Source organism: Microtus oregoni, unplaced genomic scaffold (genome assembly GCF_018167655.1).
Source record: "Microtus oregoni isolate MIOR12 unplaced genomic scaffold, Mior012 000054F_ref0000373, whole genome shotgun sequence".
In the NCBI taxonomy this organism is placed as follows: Eukaryota; Metazoa; Chordata; class Mammalia; order Rodentia; family Cricetidae; genus Microtus; species Microtus oregoni.
In genome coordinates this window covers 3,381,564-3,398,072 of record NW_024543830.1, presented here as the reverse complement: position 1 = coordinate 3,398,072, position 16,509 = coordinate 3,381,564, and the positions used below count along the sequence as shown (strand labels likewise).

The window sequence follows — 16,509 nt, the reverse complement described above, 5'->3', positions numbered from 1 at the left end:
AGTTATGCAGGGTGGATGTGTAGGACCGACATATGGCGCCAAGTGCTTAGGACAGTGCGGGGTTCGCTCCGGGACAGGAGCACTTAGGGCGACCGCACAGACGACCACCTGGGGGACCTCGGACACAGTGGGAAGGGCGCTGGGGACGCCTAAAGCGAGTGGCCCACGCTACATCTTACACTTTGGGAACGGGCCGCCAAAGGCCACGACACCGGCTACCGTGACACAACTCTTTAATCTGAAGGAGTGGGTGGCTCTGAAAAGAGCCTTTGAGTTCGCGAGCGTCCCCGAGACGCGAGCCGCCAAGATGCGGGCAGCGGCCTCACTTGCCCTTCGCCTTATGGTGGCTCTCGGTCTTCTTGGGCAGCAGCACGGCCTGGATGTTGGGCAGGACGCCGCCCTGCGCGATCGTCACCTTGCCCAGTAGCTTGTTGAGCTCCTCGTCGTTGCGGATGGCCAGCTGCAGGTGGCGCGGGATGATGCGCGTCTTCTTGTTGTCGCGGGCCGCGTTGCCTGCCAGCTCCAGGATCTCGGCCGTCAGGTACTCTAGCACGGCCGCCATGTACACGGGCGCGCCCGCACCCACGCGCTCCGCGTAGTTGCCCTTGCGCAGCAGCCGGTGCACGCGCCCCACCGGGAACTGCAGGCCGGCGCGGGACGACCGCGACTTGGCCTTGGCGCGGGCCTTGCCTCCTTGCTTACCGCGGCCAGACATGACGGAACACACAAACTCACACGCTCGCGCAAACAGGAAACTGGACCACGGTGCCGCCGCCTCTTCCATTTATAGACACGGCCCCGATTGTCCGCCTGACGCGCTCATTGGCTCACACGCGTCCTCGCTCCTTGGCCAATAGGAGCGCGCGCTCACAATCCGCTCATTTACATAAGCCGGGCTCCTTCGCCTCGGCGCCGCCGCGAACGCCGAATCACGACGCGCCTGGCCAGAGCCCTCATTTGCCTGTGGCCGTTGTCAGTGCCGGGTTCTCGGGGGCGCCCCGGCCTGCCGCACTTCGGTTCTGCCGGCGCGGGAGCGGGCCGAGCGCGCCCCGCCTGTGACAGGGAGTGCGGCGGTGTGGAGAGTTGCCGGGTGGGTGTAGGTGAGCCGCTCCGTCTCCGGTGCGGGCTTCTCGTCCCACGCCGGGTTCCCCGGGAGCTCGATCGTCCGCTTGCTTATTTGTGTCCATCGCGAGAGAGCCTGGCGGCCCTGCTCCTGCTGCTCTGTTTCCTGGGCAGCTGGCACGTCACCAAGTACTGCTCGTCTCTTTAACAATTCGAAGGCTTTTTGCCTTCTCTAGACGCCTACCTTTTCTTGTGATGATGATGGATTCTGGTTTGTTTTTTCTCCTATTACCCACAGAGCTTATTTCTACTCGAGTTTCATGTGTGTTTGCGAATGAGGAGTGTAAGTCTGAAGAGGTATTTTAAGAATGGTGGCTTACACGACTGTATTTTTTCTTTTGATGGGAAATGAAGGCAATCATGCTAATATAAATATTGTCAGAGTGGAGAAAAGCATTAGGCTGCCCTTCAGTCCTGGCAGTGAGGTGGTCTGTGAAGTAAAAGTCTCTACTGAAGTACAGTTCGGAAACTGCTCCTAAAACATTTGGACACTAAACCTACACAGTTGGTTACTTTTGGGTTTTTAGTTCAGTTTCCAGTTTACACACGGCGTCTTAAGTTCTAAGTTTCCTGTTTCAGGTGACAGGATTGAAGACATCTGTACCAGTCCTTAAAGATCGAAGTCTTATTTGTATCTAGATTTGGATACTGTTTTCGTGCTAGTTTGGCCTATTCTGGAATATAGGTCAGTGTGCTTTCCTAGCGTATGTGAGGGTCTATCCTCAGCACCACACAAGGACGTTGACCGTAATTATTTATCCACACAAATATTGTTTTTAGTGTTCTTTTTGCCTTAGTTTCCATTCGCGCCGTCACCCTCCTTTAGGGCGTCTCCCCTCTGGCTCCACTGCTCTGTGGCGAGTCAGCCTAATCATCTACCGGCCAGCTGTTGCACTGTTTCTGGCTCTCCTCACAGTGTTGCTCTGGTGTTGGTGCTGCACTCTTTTCCCACAAGGTCCCTGCGGATTGGGTCCCAGGGCACCATGGGTATTTTTGCTCCAAGTCGCCAGTGCTTCTTAAAATTCAACGGAAAGAGATACAGCCGAACCAGACCCTTGTATAATTAACCCCCAAGGAACTTCCTAAACAAGAGTCTGACTACCGAAGGGCATAGAAGTGCTGTATAGAGGGCGGCTTGACTTCAGCGCTGAGCTGCTTCACAAACCCAGTCCCTAAAGAAGCAGGCACCTGTGCTTTTGTAAAAAAATAAATAAAAAGGTCTCCCTTGTGGCCACAGGGTAACTGAAAACTGGCTGAGAGCCTGGCATCGCTGCCTTATTGTGTGTTTGTCTTCCTTTCTAAGGCTGAAGGGGCAAAGATAAGTTACTGCCCTACCTTTCTCTTGCATCACAGTAGCTGAGAGCAATTATCCATGAATTCACCCTAGAGCTGAAATGACCTTTCTGTAGGAGTGAGAGGGATGATCTCACGTGATGACAGCAATATGGACTCCCACCTTGCAGGATCAGAATTGGAGCAATGACCAGACAGACTACACATCTAGCAGGACTGCTTAGTTATGCCTACTTCCTGCCTGCCCCAAGGGGGTTACAGTTTTTCCTCTTCCCAATAAAAAGTCACCTGACTAATTCTCCCCTTTGATTTTCCCTTGAATTTGGACGAGCAACTGAGCCTAGCCCGGGTTTCTAGGGCTTTACCCTAACACCCTTGGTTACTCTAAGGAGTCTGTCTCCTAACTTGTTTGTTTTGTTGCATAGTCTAAGGACACTGGCATAGGTTTATGACTTTGGCTTTGTAGAACAGGCTGAAGTGAAAGGTGGTGTTGACAAGGAACAAACCTTGGAAATAAGTTGAAATCTATGTTTAGGAAAATAACTTGCATTGGGTTGTGAAGCAGCAGGCAGGGGTGGAATGTGGTGACTCGGGTGGGGCATCTACATAGTGAAATCTGACGCACCAGCTGTACTTAGTCTGCAGCTTTGGAACTGGGTTTGCTTATTTTACCAAACAGAATGGCTTCAGTGCAAGAAGAGTGTATTTCCAGAAAACATGACAGACCTTTAGACGAGTCTCAGATGAAATATTTAGTAAAAGATTGTAGTGATATTTCATTTGTATTTTAATAAATAGAGCTTACCTGAAGGTCAGAGTAAAACAGCTGCACTGGTCAGCCTTACAGACCAGGCAGTGGTGACACACACCTTTAATCCCAGTAGCCACACTAGTTTGCTATGGAACCAGGTAGTAGTGGTGCATGCCTTCAATCCCGGCACTAGGGAGGAATATACAATAAAAGATGGGGAGACAGCTTTCCGGCAGTGTCACTTTGAGGATTCCTGGAGGGAGGATCACTATTTTTGGACTGAGATAGAGGTAAAAGCCAGTGGCTGGCTGCTTTGTTTTTCTGACCTTCAGGTTAAACCCCAATATCTGTCTCTGGGTTATTAATTGTACTACAAAGGATGGAATATAACAAGTAGCAATGGAATGAATTGTCCAGATCACCCAAATGTTAAGGTCATGCTACACAGCACAACTGGCAATGGTAACATGAACGCTGGTCCTATATCGAGAGTTATGCCCACGTCACACAGAACCCCCAAACGAGACCACCACAGAGCCAGTATCTCATGCAACACACTGGGGTTTATTGATCATAATCCAACACACTGAGGCAGCAAGTGGGGGAGACAGCCCTGAGTCCTCGGGTTAGGGGTTTTTAAAGGGAAAACCGCAAGCAGGGTGGCACGAGTGTTGGCGTTTCGGGGTTGAGTATGGGTACACAATCTCTGAATCCGTTGGTTGGGGTATAGAGGAATTTCAAAACAGCAGTTAATCAGATACCAGTAAGGATGTCTGAAGCAAGCAGATGTACACAGCTGTTGTCTGGACACCCTGGTGGGTCAATCTGACCAGGGCTGGCACAGTTTCTTGGTGATGTTTATGACTTTTGTTGGGCTGCATTCACCCGCCCCCCTTAGGCCCTGTCTAACATGGAGTTCTTTCTCAAAATGGTGTTTGTTCTGCTCCTTCACAGGGAGCCAAAGGAATCTTTTGTAATGTGCTAAGGAACTCGATGCCCAAAAGTTGTGGTTAAATTTCATGTTTTAAGTGCTTGCCAAGAACCTCGTGTATTCCTCTGTGCTCTGTGTTTAACATGGCAGTGGACTCTGGCTTAATGATAAACATGTTAGATATTGGTGGGGGTGTCACAGAAACCAAATTTCAATTAAAAGTTTAATCCAAAAGGCTATTCGTGTTATCATTCTTCACGGGACATCTTTCTTGAAGTCTCTGTATTGTATAGCTGTTCCCTCCAAATGAAATTATTTTCTCCTGCAAAGGATGGAGGCTTAGAAGACCCAGGAAATAAAACTTACAAAGCTCAGAAAACTTCTGAAACAAAAGTCACAAGACCTCTCCCCAGGGTTTTACAAGGAATGTGGTATGATTATCAGGGGATGGATAGGCTAAACTCTTGGCAAATTGAGGGGGTTTCAAGGATGCAGTCTTCAAGAGTCCTTTCTTGTACCCAAGTAGGTTTTTTAGTGATGCAGCTGCCTCTGGCTCACAATGCTTCTTTAACACTTCACCCATACTCATAGGTAACCCCAATAAACCTCGCTGGCTCACTAAGCTAGTCTTGGGTGCAACGGTTTCTTTGTTGGTGGTGCCTTATCTGAGGTGAATAGATTCTTGTACACGCAGATAAGCACAGGAAAGCAGGAACAGTTAAACATTCATGCTCACCTCAAAGGAAGGTGATGCTTCCCTGCCTTCCACCATGAGCACTGGGAAAGGATGTAGTTTATAACCTAATGACCTTTGCTGTCCTCGGTGCCAGGCTCCACCTGAGTCCCCCAGAATATTATGTCCCTTTATCCCAGACTCATCTCCCTACCCCCACTAAATCTTGAACCTTGCTTTTCAGTGCATAAACTCATCCTTATGAGGGACATCACTCGTACTTTACAACAGGCTCGGTGACCTGTTATCTTGGGGCCAGCCCAATCCTGACCCCCACAGGCATCAGATATAGCTCAGTCATTCTCCCTAGACCCTTACCTTGAGCACTGTTCGAGTCACCAATACCTATCCTTATGAAAGAATCCATATGAACTTGTTAAATAACTTCAATGTAAACATGTCTTAAACTTTGTTGTACACACAGGACTGAGTTAATTATCATGAGGTAACTTTTCCCCAAAAAATTGTGCTGCTTAAATATGGCTAAAATAAACCACTAGGTGCCAGACTTCAGAAGTTTGGCCCAGTCCTGCCTAAGTTGGGCTGAACCAAGTTTCATTCTTCCCTCACCCATTGTTTTCCTGCCAGCCATGACACAAGCAGGGTCCTCACACACATCTCTCTAGGATCAATCACACAATACTCTGGTATTGAGATGGCTTCAGAAGCTCAAACTACGGTGTGTCTTTTGTATTCATACTTGAGCTTAATGTTGTTGAAAAAAACCTCTGGAGATGGAGTAGGAGCTGAGGAATAATGTTTATGGATCTCTTACATAATCTCAGCCCTGGTTTGAAGTTAGGGGTGGGACCAGACAGGTCACTGGGGACTGCTGGCTAGCAAGTCTAAGGGAAACTAAGCTCTCGGTTTAGTAAAAGATCCTGCCTCACATCACAATCCTGACTTCAAACTCTACTACAGAGCTACAGTGCTGAAAACAGCCTGGTACTGGCATAAGAACAGATAGGAGGACCAATGGAACCAAATCGAAGACTCAGATATCAATCTATACATCTTCGAACACATGATATTTGATAAAAAAGCAAAATATTTCAAATGGAAAAGAAAAAGCATATTTAACAAGTGGTGCTGGAATAACTGAATATCAACATGTAGAAAAATGAAAATAGGCCAGGTGGCGGTGGCGCACGCCTTTAATCCCAGCACTCGGGAGGCAGAGGCAGGTGGATCTCTGTGAGTTCGAGACCAGCCTGGTCTACAAGAGCTAGTTCCAGGACAGGCTCCAAAGCCACAGAGAAACCCTGTCTCGAAAAACCAAAAAAAAAAAAAAAAAAAGAAAAGAAAAGAAAAATGAAAATAGAACCATATCTATCACTATGCACAAAACTCAAGTCCAAATGGATCAAACACTGGTTCAGCCACACTGAACCTCATAGAAGAGAAAGTGGGAAGTACACTTGAATATAACCCCTGCAGCACAGATACTGAGAGAAACAATTAATAAATGGGACCTTGTTGAAATAGGAGCGGTGGGCTGCTTCCCTGGCACCGGGCCGCCCGCATGGCTAGCTTTACCCGAAATAATTACACGGAAACTGAATTCTTTTAAACACCACTTGGCCCATTACATCTAGCCTTTTCTCGGCTAACTCTCACATCTGGACTAGCCCATTTCTAATATCCGTGTAGCTCACGAGCTGGCTTACCAGGAATGATCTTAACCTGTGTCTGCCTGGAGTGGGAGAATCATGGCGACTCTCTGACTCAGCTTCTTTCTCCCAGCATTCTGTTCTGTTTACTCCTCCCACCTATGTTTTAACCTATGAGGGCCAAGCAGTTTCTTTATTGCTTAACCAATGAAATCAACAGATTGATATATGACACTCCCACATCAGGACCTCCTGAAACTGAAAAGCTTCTGTAAAGCAAAGGGCATGGTCAACAAGACAAAACGACAGCCTACAGAATGGGAAAAGATCTTCAAAAGGTCTGATCTCCAAAATATACAAAGAACTTAAGAAATTGGACACCAAAAGATCACATATTCCAATAAACAAAATAAGTACAGACCTAAACAGAGAACTCTCAACAGAGGAATCTAGAATGGCTGAAAGACACTTAAGGAAATGTTCAACATCCTTAGTTATCAGAGAAATGCAAATCAAAACTCTGAGACAAGATCAAAAACACTAATGACAACTTATGCTGGAGAGGTTGTGAAGAAAAGGGAACACTTCTGCATTGCTGGTGGGAACGCAAGTTGGTACAACCCCTTTGGATGTCAGTGTGGCAATTTCTCAGAAAATTAGTAAACAATCTTCCTCAAGACACAAGATAGATACTTTTGAGTATCTATCCAAAGGATGCTCAATCATGCCACAAGGACATGTGCTCAACTATGTTCATAACAGCTTTGTTTGTCATAGCCAGAATCTGGAAACAACGTAAATGCCCCTCGACTGAAGAATGAATTAAAAAAAAAAGTGGTACATTTACACAATGGAGTACTACACAGCAGAAAAAAATAATGGCAGCTTGAATTTTGCAGGAAAATGGATGGAGCTAGAAAACATTATTTTGAGTGAGGTAACCCAGACACAGAAAGACGATTATCACATGTACTCACTCATAGGTGGTTTTTAAACATAAAGCAAAGAAAGCCAGCCTACAAACCACAATCCCAGAGAACTTAGACAACAATGCGGACACTAAGAGAGACTTACATAGATCTAATCTACATGGGAAGTAGAAAATAGAAAAAGACAAGATCTCCTGAGTAAATTGGGAGCATGGGGACCTTGGGGGGAGGGTTGAAAGGGGAAAGGGAGAGGCAGGGAGGGGAGCAGAGAAAAATGTAGAGCTCAATAAATATCATGGGAAAAAAAAAGATCCTGCCTCAGAGGAACGGAGTTGGATAACAAAAGCTGACCTCCTGCTGTGCGGAGAGAGCACATCCCTGTGTGCACACAGCTTAATCTTAAGTCCTTCAAATGCCAGTGGAAAGTCAGCGTGTGTGAAATGGAGACCGTGCTTTTGTTTCCCAGCCACCCAGACCCGAATAATCACACAAAAACTCTATTAATTGGGGCTGGAGAGATGGCTCAGTGGTTAAGAGCTTTGCCTGCCCTTCCAAAGGTCCTGAGTTCATATTCCCAGCAACTACTTGGGCTCAAAACCATGAGAGAACACTGAATACATAATAAATCTTCTTTTAAAAAAACCTCTGTTAATTATAACAGTTTGGCCAACAGCTCAGGCATATTTCTAGCTATCTTCTTACATCTTAAACTAACGCATTTCTATTTTTATATTTTACCACTAGGTTTGTGTTACCTCACATCTTGCTTCTTGGGTGGCTACATGGCATCTGCCTGATTTCGCCTTCTTTCTCCCTACATTGTGTAGTTTTCCCACCTAGCTATATTCTGCCCTGCCATAGGTCAAAGCAGCTTCTTTACGAACCAATGGTAATAAAACATATTCATAGCATACACAGGGAATCCCACATCATCTATGACTTCATTAGATATGTTTAGCGTATTTAGAATGTGTAAATGTGTTTAGTAAATGTAATATTGCATCATAGTGTATTTGACCTAATATATGACTCCTACATTATTTATTGCAATACAGTTTTTTTGTTGTTTTTTATTATTATTATTATTATTATTATTATTATTATTATTTTGTTTTGTTTTCAAGACAGGGTTTCTCTGTGTAGTTTTGGCTTTCATAATTTTTGTGTAGGTTTTACTGTTTTTTTTTTTTCCAGGATGAAACTCTTGGAAAAGAGCTAGGTAGCAGATGTAGTTTGTTATGGTGTTGTGATGACTATTCTTGGTTGTCAAGTTGACTACATCTGGAATTAGCTAAACCCAAGCAACTGGGTGCACCTGTGAGGCATTGTCTTCATCATCTGGGCGGGGAGACCCATTCAAGTCTTTGGAGGTGGAAAGTCTACCGTAAATCTGGGCCACACGTTCTTGCGGCAGCTCATATGAAGGTCATGGAGAAGGGAGTTCTTGCTCTTTGCCTGCTTGCCCTCACTAGCAAGTTCATTCCGTCACTGGCATCGAATCCTTCGGATTCGGGGACAGTATGTGCATGCCTGCTACTAGCTTAAACCTTGGCTACCTGGGACCAGGATGCTGGTAATAAGCTCTCAATTTTAGAATCTAATAGGCAAATCCTTTTCCCCACTTAAGAAAATATTGATAAGTTCTGAAAAACTTAGGCTACGCACAGCATACAAGAGCCACCAACTACTGGTATGTTTTGAACTGTATCCACACAAAAGATATATTAACGTCTAAACCACAGTGCTTTAGTATTCTGTCTTATCTGAAAGCGTTTGGGCAGATGTAATCAAGTTAAATTAATTACAGTAGGATTTCATCCAGTGTAATTAATAGCTTCATAAGAAGACAAATAAGGGTTAATGTCAACTGAATATGATCAAAGTACATTACCTAACTACATGAAATTGTCAAAGAATAAAATTTAAAACTTGCCAGGGAAAGAGGTGAAGTAGAACATCCAGGGAGAAGATGAGGCTGACTGGAGTTATGCTACCACACACAAACATCCCGCTTCCAGGTGCAGAGGGAGAAAGAAGCATCCTTAGATAGCAGAGGGGCCCCGGCCCTGTCACACACCTCCACTGCAGGCTGCTGGACAGCACGACCCTGGGAGAACAATGTGGGACCTTACTATGTCGTACTAAGAAAGCAACTGCCAAAAAATTCAATTATTGAAATTTATAAATAAAATTCTACATGAAAAGAATGTCAAACCATGTTTGGCCCTGATCAAATGCTGATATTTTAACATTTGCAGACTGTGAGCCAAGTAACTCTCAGAAGATTTTATCAAAGCAACAGAAAAAGAAACTGGCACCGCTCCTGCCTATTATCTTGACTTCACAACAATTTTATCTTTTTGACGTCAAAGCTTTCCCCCTAATAACATTCTACACTGTCCCTTCCATGTTTTTTGAAATGGTAAGCTTGATACAGATGTCTGAAGGAAGCCAGGGCAATTTTTAAACCAATTAGGTCAACCCTAAGGACTCTGTGTATGATGGGGGTGGGGGAGGAGGAGGAGGGCGGATGCTCTGCTTCCTGAGACAGGCAGTCCTAATACTGTGTTCAGTCCATACATGCAGAGTTGTGTGGTCTTTGCTGAATCCTAGATTCACCGCACAGTCTCTCAAATGTGAGTTCACATATCCATTTGAATATCAGTTTATCAAATTGAATGAGAATGCTTGACAGACATTCAACTTAACTTACTTGCTTCTCCATATTCCATCCTAATAACACTGTCTACCCAAATAGTTGTTCAAGCCAAAACCCTGGGGCCTCACTTGTTGGACTAGAAGTCCAAACATCAGGGAGGAGTTGCTTCAGACACCACTCACACAGCCACAATTGATGCAAAAGCAAGAGGATTTTATTCTGTCATGACAGGGCCCTTCAGGTTCAGGATATGAAGGACCTATGATAGCTGTTACAGTCCATCTTTTAAAGCGAACAGCCACAGACACAAGGGGGGACCTGTAGGTTGTCTTCCAACTTATTGGATTGGCTTATTGAAAGGGTTACTAGTAGTGATTGGTCTCTTCCAGGGCAGGAGAGGAGCTGCATGATCGGGTAGATAAGAGGAGCATCTGTGGGCCATCCTGATCTCGGTCCAGTGACTAAATCAATACATCAGGAACTGAGTCAACATCTGTGAGTTGTCTTTGCCTCAATTCCCAGAATGGAGTTATGTTTGAAGATTATTCACAAGGACACAGGAGGATAAGCAGTCCAGCATGTGTGTGTGGGGGTGACTGTCCCGTTTCCAAGAGAGAGTGTAAGGTTTTAGAAAAATATCTTAGGGTTGAGGGGGCTTAGAAATGCATTTAGAGTCTTTCATACTCTTGCCTGTTTCACCAAAAGACTTATAATTCTACCTCCACAATAGAATTCTAGCTCAGTATTTGTCTAAGTTACTAAGACTATGCTCCAATTATTGAACATGTCTATGATCTACCAGTGGTTCCCACTGATAGTAGAATCATCCACAAGCTTAACACAAATTACAGAGAGTGGAAGATGCTGGTTGTGATATTTTTCTGGGTGTTGCTGATGCAATGCTAACATAATGGCAGTCCAGAGATGGCACTTTCAAGGGTCACTCCAGCACCAGACACAGCAGAAAGTTCTTAAACGGAGCTTCGTAGCTTCTGGGTAGCCATTGTGCAAATGATTGACAAAAGCAATTTCCTTTCCTGCACAAAAATCAGAGTTGCCAAAACCAATAATTTCAGTAAATGCACACCATGGGTTCTATATGGTTTTCCTTTTAAAGCGCTCCCAGATCTTTTCAGGTCTTTTGTTGCCATTTTGTATGAGAGTAACCCTTTAATCCAAACACTTTGAAGTAAGGCTCCTAGCAGTGAAACACCAAGTATGTAACAGGTAGGCTTTACAATGTTTCAAGTAGAAGGAATAGAGGGTATCAGAATTACCGGCTAATTCCTAGGTATCACGAATTACGCTTCCATCTTCCTAAAAGGAAAGCCTCCGCATACATCAGCATGTGCTTGAAAAAAGCATCAAAAGATTTGTAGAAACTTAAATCATAAAAATTGGATTTTCTAATTAAACATGAATGGAAAACATTCATTGTGCTTAGAAGGTAAGTTTGCTTACTTACATCCACTTTCATTGCCTGCATATAAATTAATCAAAGTAAAGTTAAGCAATTGCTTGGCTAAGGGAATCAGATCGGACAAAATGAAAGCTGAAGACAAGTAAAGAAGTAGCCGCACTCTAAAGAAAGATACCCGTGTTCTGTCTCAGGATCATTCTCCGGGTACTGTGTGTCATAAATCAGAGAGGACTAAAGGAAGCGAGACACTGGTAAAGGGTAAGGGGAGATGGACAAGCCTTGATCCGAGATGGAAGCAGCATCTGCCCTAGAAAAGGTTCGAACTGTTCAAAAGGCAAAGAGTACTTGGTGACCTAGCCAGCTGCCCAGGCAACAGAGCAGCAGGAGCAGGGCCGCCAGGCTCTCCCGCGATGGACACAAATAAGCAAGCGGACGATCGAGCTCCCGGGGAACCCGGCGTGGGACGAGAAGCCCGCACCGGAGACGGAGCGGCTCACCTACACCCACCCGGCAACTCTCTCCACACCGCCGCACTCCCTGTCACAGGCGGGGCGCGCTCGGCCCGCTCCCGCGCCGGCAGAACCGAAGTGCGGCAGGCCGGGGCGCCCCCGAGAACCCGGCACTGACAACGGCCACAGGCAAATGAGGGCTCTGGCCAGGCGCGTCGTGATTCGGCGTTCGCGGCGGCGCCGAGGCGAAGGAGCCCGGCTTATGTAAATGAGCGGATTGTGAGCGCGCGCTCCTATTGGCCAAGGAGCGAGGACGCGTGTGAGCCAATGAGCGCGTCAGGCGGACAATCGGGGCCGTGTCTATAAATGGAAGAGGCGGCGGCACCGTGGTCCAGTTTCCTGTTTGCGCGAGCGTGTGAGTTTGTGTGTTCCGTCATGTCTGGCCGCGGTAAGCAAGGAGGCAAGGCCCGCGCCAAGGCCAAGTCGCGGTCGTCCCGCGCCGGCCTGCAGTTCCCGGTGGGGCGCGTGCACCGGCTGCTGCGCAAGGGCAACTACGCGGAGCGCGTGGGTGCGGGCGCGCCCGTGTACATGGCGGCCGTGCTAGAGTACCTGACGGCCGAGATCCTGGAGCTGGCAGGCAACGCGGCCCGCGACAACAAGAAGACGCGCATCATCCCGCGCCACCTGCAGCTGGCCATCCGCAACGACGAGGAGCTCAACAAGCTACTGGGCAAGGTGACGATCGCGCAGGGCGGCGTCCTGCCCAACATCCAGGCCGTGCTGCTGCCCAAGAAGACCGAGAGCCACCATAAGGCGAAGGGCAAGTGAGGCCGCTGCCCGCATCTTGGCGGCTCGCGTCTCGGGGACGCTCGCGAACTCAAAGGCTCTTTTCAGAGCCACCCACTCCTTCAGATTAAAGAGTTGTGTCACGGTAGCCGGTGTCGTGGCCTTTGGCGGCCCGTTCCCAAAGTGTAAGATGTAGCGTGGGCCACTCGCTTTAGGCGTCCCCAGCGCCCTTCCCACTGTGTCCGAGGTCCCCCAGGTGGTCGTCTGTGCGGTCGCCCTAAGTGCTCCTGTCCCGGAGCGAACCCCGCACTGTCCTAAGCACTTGGCGCCATATGTCGGTCCTACACATCCACCCTGCATAACTTGTCCCGCGCGCTGCTTCCCGCCCCAGTCTCCTGAACGTTTCCTGCCCCTCCCCCGGGCTTGGGACTTAACCCCGACGTCGAGCCCAGGGCAGATGCAAAGCACAACTAGCCCCGCTCTCGCCCGATCCCCCGGCAAAGTCTACAAGAGGGACGTGTATCGGGACGACGGGGCGCGGCCAGCTCTCGGGATCGCGACGGGGCGATCACTGGGCGACACTGAACATTATTAGCTCTGGGACTTTGGACGACGGGCGGGCGGGTGAGCTCGCGCGCCTCTCTGGAAGAGACGTCCAGAGTTGGGATTTGCAGCCAACAGAGGTGTCCCCCTGTCGCGTTGTCCAGTCAGCTGGCCGCAGGCTGGACAAGGCAGCAGGGCGACCAGGGGCGGGGCAGCCCCAGCCAATGGGCCGGCCCGGGGCCGGTGACGCCACGGCCAATGGCCCGGCAGCGCGGGACTTTCAAGTCGCTGTCTCCGCCCCGCCGCGGGGAAGACTGCGCCTATAAAGTCGGCCGGCTCGTTCCCGCTCAGGTCTCCGCGCTTCTCGTCTCGGTGTGTCCCATCCCCGTCATGGCCCGCACGAAGCAGACCGCCCGCAAGTCCACCGGCGGCAAGGCCCCGCGCAAGCAGCTGGCCACCAAGGCTGCCCGCAAGAGCGCGCCGGCCACGGGCGGCGTGAAGAAGCCGCACCGCTACCGGCCCGGCACCGTGGCGCTGCGCGAGATCCGGCGCTACCAGAAGTCGACCGAGCTGCTGATCCGCAAGCTGCCGTTCCAGCGCCTGGTGCGCGAGATCGCGCAGGACTTCAAGACCGACCTGCGCTTCCAGAGCTCGGCCGTCATGGCGCTGCAGGAGGCGAGCGAGGCCTACCTGGTGGGTCTGTTCGAGGACACGAACCTGTGCGCCATCCACGCCAAGCGCGTCACCATCATGCCCAAGGACATCCAGCTGGCCCGCCGCATCCGCGGGGAGCGGGCCTGAGCGCCACGCGTCGGTTCCATCCCACCAAAGGCTCTTTTCAGAGCCACCACGTGCGCCCGAAGGAGCTGTTCGCCTCTCTGTCCTTGTCTACTACGGTCATGGGGAGAGGTCGGTTTCGGGGTGGTCGAGGAGCATCTATGGGTGGTCTAATTTTCTCAGTTGTTGCACTTGTGGCCCTTTAAGGCTTCTTTGCAGGAAGTTTCCCAAAACACCTGTTGAAGTAACCCAGTAGCATGCTCTGGGAACAAATGCTTTCACAGCCGCCTTGCAAAAGTGTTCTATTGTGGCCCTTTAATGGGTGTTTGTTGAATTGGGTTTGTTTTTTTTTTTTAAGCGATTGTTGGGTTTTCTTATTAACCTCTTTGTCTAGTTCCCTAGTTCAATCAGTCTGCAACGCCTTTTGTCTGCCTGGGCATCTTAAACCTGTGCTGTATTTCAACTGGTATTGCTAATGATATCGCTGGTGCTGAGATGGGTTGGAGCGACCCTGCCATAAGGCAGTCGCTAAGGAAACAGCATCGCAGTCCAGGAGTTAAAGGATCTGTTGTGTAAGCATGACAGGAAGTATCCTCTACTGATGAGTGCCACGCCCACCACTGTCCAATCCTGGGTGTGCTATGACCTGGGTGGGAAAAATAGTGCACCCAGTGCCTGAGCATGTCGGGGACCCTGCTCTAGCGGGGAACCGGCCTTCCTAAAGAAGCTGAACGTCCCGGACACCTAGATTTCAGCTACCTTATAACCTTCCTAGACTTCTGAAGATAATTGTTGTTTCTTCCCTTTACTTCTAGACAATGTCTGGGGACTGACTATGTGCTCATGATCGGTGGTAAGTGGGCCACTATCAGTAATATCCAGTGACACCCGCCTTCCCCCTATTCCTGTGGAGTTGAGGAATTAGACCTCTTGTAGCCTCTTGGAACTCAATATGTATTACTCTTGTTTGACCTTATTCTGTGGCAATTGGTTACTTTCTCCCCCTTATTTCCATTTAATTTACTTTAAAATGCCAACCCAACTGCAATATGATATAATATATGCATTATATATCAGAGACTTCTGTACAGAAACAGACTCTGAATGTCAAGGAAGGACTTGCTATTTCTTGGCCTGAGGAGGGTCTTCTGCAGGGGTGAATGTTGCACCTGAGACTCAAAGATCATAGTAAATAACTCGGGTCATTATCAGGGACCTTCCCTCTTGTCTACTGTCTGAAACTTCTAGGAAATCTTCCAGGAAGCAAACTTGAGCTTTGCCTAAATATTTGAGAAGTTACCAGTCCAAGGTTCTTTGAATTCAAGATACTGGTGGTCAGTGACCCAGGGAAGCGCCATGACTCCTCTTTTCACCTCTCTGCCATCTGAGAGCCCCCAGAGCTGGGAGGAGGATTCGAGATTAGCTCTGCTCCAAAGCCAGCCTGTTAACTGGGGTATGGGTCAGGGTCTTAGCCTGCACTCCATCCCATTCCTAATCCCTTCAATCATTGGCACCTGAGACTCACTGATAAGCGGAGAAACTGATGCAGAAATAGTTTTTAAAAACACTGTGCCTTTGAAAGGAGTGGATAAAGGGGGAAACTGAGGGCTGGGGCTCTGGTCACTCACTCATGACAGTGACAGTTTCCAGCCCTACCCTGAGTGCTTCAATATGGAACTAGAACCTTGAAATCAGTGATTATAGTATTACAACACTGTGCCTATTACACAATGGTGATATAGGTGCGTATTAGAACACACAGGGCTGGCAGGGATGCAGTAAGAAGGTGCCGGCTGCGAGCCAGGGACAAAAACTCGGAGAACCAATCCTGTCCCCACTTTGGCTTTGTGTGTCCAGTCTCCAGAGTCATGAGAAATTGTCTTCCGATTAAACTACCCAAAATGTGATGATTTGTTGGAGTGGCCTGCTGTGGGCCTGCTGTGGGCCTGCTGTGGGCCTGCTTTGGTTTGAATATGGTCTGAGATGTGTTTCCTCGAGTTCTTGTGTTCAAGGTTATGTCATTCGAAAGTCTGCAGTATGGCTTTGTTGAGGGTGGGGGACTCTTACATCGGTGGTCTAGTACAGCCTTATCAAGAGCGTGAGGACATCATTCTCAGAATTAATTGATGCATGCCCTTAGGAGATAGTTCTTAAAGAGCTGGTTATCCTAAAAGAGAGACCTTCCTATCTGCTTGGCCTTTCTGCATGTCAAAAGGTCCCTTTCTGTTTCTGCGCTGTATTTTACTGTGGTCAAGTTCCATGCTGTTTGAACCACCGAGTCCCCAGAATTGCAAGCCAAATATACAGCTTTATAGAGAATTTGGATGTTTTGTTATAGCAGCAGACTATAAACAGACAGAATCCTGGCCAACTTATCCAGCTCACTTCGTTTCTGTTCAGGGCCTCGTTTCCTGCTCAGCCACAGTGGATGGATGATTGGGTCCTTCCCACCTGCGTTCAGATATAAGCAGAAAGTTTAGCAGAGGCTTAGAGCTGCGGAGAGACA

General features: G+C 48.2%; 3 protein-coding genes across 3 annotated transcripts; 2 read left to right on the top strand and 1 right to left on the bottom strand.

The window, feature by feature from the left end:
* Positions 1-247: 247 nt before the first annotated feature.
* On the bottom strand, positions 248-745 carry LOC121437941 (histone H2A type 2-A). The gene has a single exon (XM_041638079.1). It carries the CDS (start codon positions 713-715, stop codon positions 323-325), a length of 393 nt encoding a protein of 130 aa, XP_041494013.1. The 5' UTR covers positions 716-745; the 3' UTR covers positions 248-322.
* Positions 746-12,302: 11,557 nt separating this feature from the next.
* LOC121437943 (histone H2A type 2-A) lies at positions 12,303-12,800 on the top strand. The gene has a single exon (XM_041638080.1). The coding sequence runs from the start codon at positions 12,333-12,335 to the stop codon at positions 12,723-12,725; it is 393 nt and encodes a 130-aa protein (XP_041494014.1). The 5' UTR covers positions 12,303-12,332; the 3' UTR covers positions 12,726-12,800.
* Positions 12,801-13,173: 373 nt separating this feature from the next.
* On the top strand, positions 13,174-15,092 carry LOC121437940 (histone H3-like). The gene has a single exon (XM_041638078.1). It carries the CDS (start codon positions 13,485-13,487, stop codon positions 14,025-14,027), a length of 543 nt encoding a protein of 180 aa, XP_041494012.1. The 5' UTR covers positions 13,174-13,484; the 3' UTR covers positions 14,028-15,092.
* The last annotated feature ends 1,417 nt before the right edge of the window (positions 15,093-16,509 follow it).